This window comes from Rhea pennata, chromosome 2, assembly GCF_028389875.1.
Source record: "Rhea pennata isolate bPtePen1 chromosome 2, bPtePen1.pri, whole genome shotgun sequence".
Lineage (NCBI taxonomy): Eukaryota > Metazoa > Chordata > Aves > Rheiformes > Rheidae > Rhea > Rhea pennata.
The window spans coordinates 112,392,600-112,398,669 of record NC_084664.1 but is presented as its reverse complement, the minus strand read 5'-3'; the positions used below and the strand labels follow the sequence as shown (position 1 = coordinate 112,398,669).

The 6,070-nt window shown below is 44.1% G+C and overlaps 1 protein-coding gene across 2 annotated transcripts in view; it reads right to left on the bottom strand.

Annotated features, from left to right (window-relative positions):
* The window catches only part of DLGAP1 (DLG associated protein 1), a 138,140-nt gene that overhangs the window by 5,727 nt on the left and 126,343 nt on the right, over positions 1-6,070 (bottom strand). For both annotated transcript variants that reach the window (XM_062570185.1, XM_062570186.1), the window contains exon 8: positions 858-949. In XM_062570185.1, coding sequence (XP_062426169.1) covers positions 858-949 — 92 coding nt within the window. The remainder of the gene's footprint in view (positions 1-857; positions 950-6,070) is intronic.

Below are 6,070 nucleotides of genomic sequence, written 5' to 3'. Positions count from 1 at the left end.
TTAGATAACAGTTTTTTGCATACTTGGTGTAAAATGTATTTTTATGCCAAGTGACAGGACAAGAGGCAATGGGCACAAACTGAATCACAGGAAGTTCCGCCTGAACGTGAGGGGGAATTTCTTCCCTGTGAGAGTGACAGAGCACTGGAACAGGTTGCCCAGAGAGGTTGTGGAGTCTCCTTCTCTGGAGATATTCAAGGCCCACCTGGATGCGATCCTGTCTAACATGCTCTAGGTGACCCTGCTTGAGCAGGGAGGTTGGACTAGATGATCTCTAGGGGTACCTTCCAACCTCCACCATTCTGTGATTCTGTGTGATTTATCTTCAGGAATATTATTCATGTGATTTATCATTAGGAATATTATTCTGATTCTATTACTACTAACAGTATAATAATAACAAATAATTTACTGGCATTTCTGTCTCACTGTGTATAGGCATCATTGGGATTACAAGGGAAAGCTGTACTCATGATACTTCCAGTCCCCCCTAGAAGATCCCAAGAAAGCACCCAAATCTCTCTGGGTCCATATGAACTGAATTCAGAGGCCAAGGGCCAAATCCTTGCTCCTCTGAAGTCAGTACCAGAACTTTAGTCATATTTCACCCAAAGTTTTCCTTTTTCCTTTCCTTATTTGAAGGGTCTCATGCTATTTGGACATTCATGCTAACTTCATTAAGTTTGATAGAGTTACTCCCAAACCCATATCAAGATTTTTACCAGACAAAACTTCAGACTCAACTTAGTCAGAAAAAAGCTTAGTCAGAAAAGCTGTGTCTCGTTTAAGTGTGAGTATTTGTAGGGCAGTTCCTTAGTAAAAGGTACACAACAGCATCTATAAAAAATGTTACCTACCAGGTTTTCTTCGCAAAGTTCTCTGAACTGGTAAAATTTCTGGGCCATCAGGAGCTGGGCACTGCCCACTGCAGTTCGAATTTTCCCTAGGACTGAAAGAGAAAGAAATGTGAGTCATGATGCTTTCTTTTCTACAGGTAGCTAAAAGCCTGTAAACCAAGAGGAAAACGTACAGGAGTCAGCCCTGACTTTCAGAAGGAATAGTATCTCTGAGTCATGAATTAGAGAGCAGCTGATAAATTTGAGGCCACATGTGCACTAGGGAAAAGTATGCTGCATGTGCTCTCAGGGCAGCTGGCATTGGCAAAAGCATTTTGTGTTGTTACAGCTTCCTCTCATTCCCCCAGCGAAACAAGCCCTAACTAGCAAAGAACTACAAACAGGATTAATCAAAGACTTTTGCAACCTGTACAGAAAACTCACAAGAAATCACAGCTCTCATCAACACTGTGACACGGGCTAAAGCTTTGAAACGCAGCTTCCAAACCCTGTGACATGGCATACACCGCTTGCAAAACGCTGCCTCTGCCAGCATCACTGCCTTTGCGCTTAGAGATGTGGCGCCTTGTGCCAGGGCTTAGCTGCCTGTCGCTTGGCCTGAGCCCCAGAGAGGGGCTGGTGATTTTAGTACACACGGATGAATCTCATCGTGACCCTCTGAGCTTTTGCCATTAGCACAAGCTGAAGCAGCTTCTGCCTTCGAATGGAGACGCCCGTGCGAACTTCAGGCAGCGACACCACCTTGGCCTCTCTCCTGGCTACCTGCAGGGAGGTATCAGCTGGTCGTGCTCCAGCTCCTGCACTTTCTGGTGATTCCTCTGTACAGAGAGCCGTCTCTTTGGACTGAACACTACGAAGAACTGCAGCAAACCAGAAGATTTAGCCCATAGTATATATGTTTTCAGGAAGAGCATGAGTATCAACCACTGTGTCACTGTTTTCACTCTAATTTCTACTAATAGATATTTGCATTATTCGTTGTCCCAGGCCTCATAAAAACACAGCAGCTCTTCCTCCCACATGCCTAGGGCAGTCCCACAACACATGCCCAGCTCACCCTCCTTCCTCCCTGACACACACACCAGGCCTACTCACACCTTACGATTACAGTCTGTAACCGAGCACAGCCCATATTTAAAGTTTGCTATCACAACGCTATCATGCAAGGTTTGCTAAGAGAAAGGCTTTTCCAAGGTGTTCACACAGCAAGCAAACTGGCACAGTCATTACAAACCGAAACCGGATACACACAAGTATGCAGTCTGTGTTGTGCTCTTTAAAAGCAAATATGGCTATTAAAGCTGGTGAAGGCAAAGTGGGATGTGGAGTACGTTTAGACCTTTGACGTAAAAAGGAAAAAAAAAAAAAAAAGGAGGGGAAAAGAAAGTCTTTTCAAAGTCTTTCAAAAACTATAGGAAAGAGCTCTGTGAACACACACAGAGCCCAGACCTTCATTCTGTTCCCAGAACTCAGCTCAGCACTGCCAGGAAACAGCCGTGAGCTGGAAGATTCACTGAGCAGAATATTTTCAGCATATTGCGCAGGGAGTTTTGCACACAACTCTCATTATTGTTAGCAAGGCTTGCGTGTCTAATCCTACGCGCACAGTGCTGAAAATGGACCCCTTGGTGTGTCTAGTCATTTATGCAACCCAATATGCAAACCGCTCAACTGAAAGGAGTCTTCAATAGTAGGAGGAGCCACTCTGGGCGCTTTCATGTGGTTCCCATTGTTGTGAAAACTCTTCCCACTGTGCGTATTTGGGAACAGCTGCCTCATCTGGAGCGGGGCCATTCTGACGCTTCCCGAGACTTGCGAAGGGGAGGAAAACGGTCCCTCAACTTCTCAGGGTAAAAAAAAAAACAAAAACAACAACAACAACAACAAAAAAACACCACCACCACCACCAACAACAACAAAAAAAAACCCAAACCCCCAAACCAGGCAGGCTCTTCCTGGAAACCTGCCCTGACCGAAGGGGGTGGTCACTTCCCGAGCACGAGTGAGTTTAAGCACACCTTGTTGGCGACGGGTGGGAACGCGCCCCCTTATTTGAGGGAAGAAGAGCTTAATATTCAGAGGTCTGAGCAGAGGGGAAAGGAAGTCCTTGTCCCTGGCTGCCTAGCGACTGGCTATTTGCCTAAGCCCCCCGGTCCCAGCTGACGGCGGGATGCATGCTGATGCTGGTCCCTATTGTTGCCGCTTCTGCTGCCGCCGCGGCTGTATCTAGTCAAGTGTCACTGATTCCTTGCCCCTCAAAAGCAAGCAGTCTGTTAATGTGCAACCAGTCAACAAACAACTCTGTCATGGAAGTTGGGGGGGGGGGAAGGAAAAAAAAGGGAAAAAAAAAAAAAAAAAGGGACAAAGCATGTGAAAGCCTGAAAGGAATCTCTCCAGAAGGCACAAAGCCTTATCAACAGCCCAAGTTCTGTTTCCAAATGCACGTTGCTTTTAGTGTTTCAGGGCAGACTGCCCACTTCTCTTACTCAGTTAAAACCTCTACTGCCAAAGGCTCAGGTGTAGTAAAATATTAAAAAGTAAAAATAGACTGTCACACATGTCTCTTAGGAAAAAATCCTGAGGCGTTTGAAGCCAAATAATGAGAAAATAAATGGAATTGCAAAGATAATATTTGAAGTACAACAGAAAGGAATTGAAGAAGCCTCGAACAGCAAGAGAGATGAATACAGGACAAAAAAATATAAACATTCAATTTGATGCTTTCAGCTAATAGGATACAAACAAAACATATAAAGCCCAGCAACAACAACAAAAAAATATCCACCCATGGAGATGCAGTCATAACGGATTTAAACACCTGTATAAAGTTATTCATGTCTGCTTTCTATTCTACGCAGGGTTATACAGCACAATCAGCATTGTCAGATGTGAAGATGTGAATGCCTTCCAGTAACGCATTAAGCAATGTTATTAACATCCATCATATGCTTTGCTGTCACCCCTTCCCCAGGGGGAGAAGAGTGTCCAGTGTGGTGTTCTGTTTTTACAATTTGAGTTTTTCCCATTTCTTTTCTTTTTTTCTTTTTGCCTTTTTTTTTTCCTTTGGCCTCTCTTTCATATGAATCCAGTTCTCTCCTATGACTACTTTTAATACAAAGCCAGTTATGCCTGTTGGAAGTACTACATTGCTATACATATTTGGACACAATTCAGCCATTCTGCAATGCCTCCTCACTACGATTATTCTGGACTAGGGGGTCACAGAACATTACTCTGGGATGGACATGCTAGTAAATTCCCCTGCATCCCTAAACCTTAAACTGTTTTCTTCTTTAAATATTCTTAAATACGAACTTAGACTATGTGCTGTTTAAGTAATAAGTTATCGCTCATCTTAGTACTAAATATTGCACAGGACTTACTGTGGGATTTGCTAGCTATATGTATCCATACCCTCCCCACATATGTTTCATGGGAAGAGAAATGGAAAAAAAAAATCCAAACAGAAGAATTTCAAACACGAGCAAAGAATTAGTGACACTGTCATCTGCTGTATGTTGGAAGGCAACTCTGTATGTAATGAAGGTAACAAAGTATATGAAAACAAGCAAAACTGATGTGAAAAGTGGTCACATACAAGGAGTTTTGAGGAATAACATAGGAGTTTTGAGGACCGATGACATTATTTGGCCTTAAAACACCAACAGATCTCTTTGCATTTCAACTTTGACAGGCCCCAGGGTCTAACAAACCACAAAGGAAACACTTCAGAGCTGTGACTATCAAATGCCCTTAATGTGAAGACACCTGGTTGCTAGGCAGGGGCCGAGCTAGGGAACAGAGGATGGGGGACTTGCTCATGGCACCAGGAACAAGTGGCAGGAACAATAGCAGAAATTACAGGGCCACCGCCTGACATTTGTGTTGCAGATGTTAGCGGTGCACAGTGCATATGAAGCAATCCAGCCATAGAGCTGTCACAATCCATTTCCAAGCCAGGATGGAGCAGCATTTTAGCCTATTCATGTTGACTGGGAGCTACATTTAAATAATGCCAAGCATGACAAAAGCCAGGAAATTCAAAGTTAAAGCTACTGCTCAGGTCTTAAGCTCAGCTATTAAGGAGAAAACAGCCAATTGGGCAAGCTATGGAGCAGGCAGATTTCTACAGTCCTTGCTTTGAGTCATATTTGCTTATAGGAGTGATCTCATTGAAATTAATAGGGCTGTCTGCATGAGTAAATGCTATTCACTGGGAGTAAATCAGTTTCCATGTGTTCTCTGACGTACTTTGCTTTTATTAGCACAGTTTTTTTCCCCTAACTACATTTTTTCTGGACAATTTGCTTGTGGATTTTTCTTTTTTCTTTGCTAGCCTTTGAATATTGGCAAGGAGTCCAGAGCTGGCCTTCCTTGGAGAACCAGGATGGAGATGTCCCTTCTGGGGAGAAAGTAAAATTGGAGCAAGGAAAAGACCAGCTGGGCATAAGGCCAAAGGCATGGAGCCAGGGGGATTCCAGTAGGCCTTTGGCAAGCGTCAAGTGGGTGACGGTCCCCTGTCAGGCTGTGTTGGCACGCAGCGCGGCCAGGGGCCTCGCACCTTGCAGAAGAGCAGGGGCTACGACCAGCCTCTCTTTCAGCTTGGGGAATCCCTGAAGAAGCCCAGGCTCATGCCCTAGACTGAATCGATAGATCTCATTTTCTTTTGCCACGCACAATTACAAAAAGAGTATTTCCCCTATTTTTTTCTTTCTTTCTAGCCTTGACTCTTTAAATTTTCCTTAAAAAAAAATCAAAACAAAACTGCTGGAAGCAGGCAAGCATCGCGTGATTAGCTAGAATTGGCTGAGTTTGCAGAAACTCTAGTCTTAAATAGCTAGGTTATGGCAGATTTGAGGTCAACCTTTGTTCACAGACTTGCCCAAAGGATGCAATCTCCTTATAATGACATGTCATGTCAGAGCCTTGCTTTACCATTTGAGTTTTTACCTTATGGGCCTGACTTGTCTCGCCACTAAACCCACATTACACCTGACTTGTGGTGAATCAGGCCCGCTGTTTGCTTTCGATGGTTATCTCAACACCGAAGTCACATCACGGCACTGCATAGAAGAGGAATGTTTCTTCAGGTTAACTCCAGCCGTGAATTAAAAATAACAACAAAAAGCCAACAGAAGGCAGACCAAGGTCGTGGCAGCGTTTTTGCTTCTGTGCCCACTGCTGCTGTAAGATAAGAGTCACGTGCTGTTGGC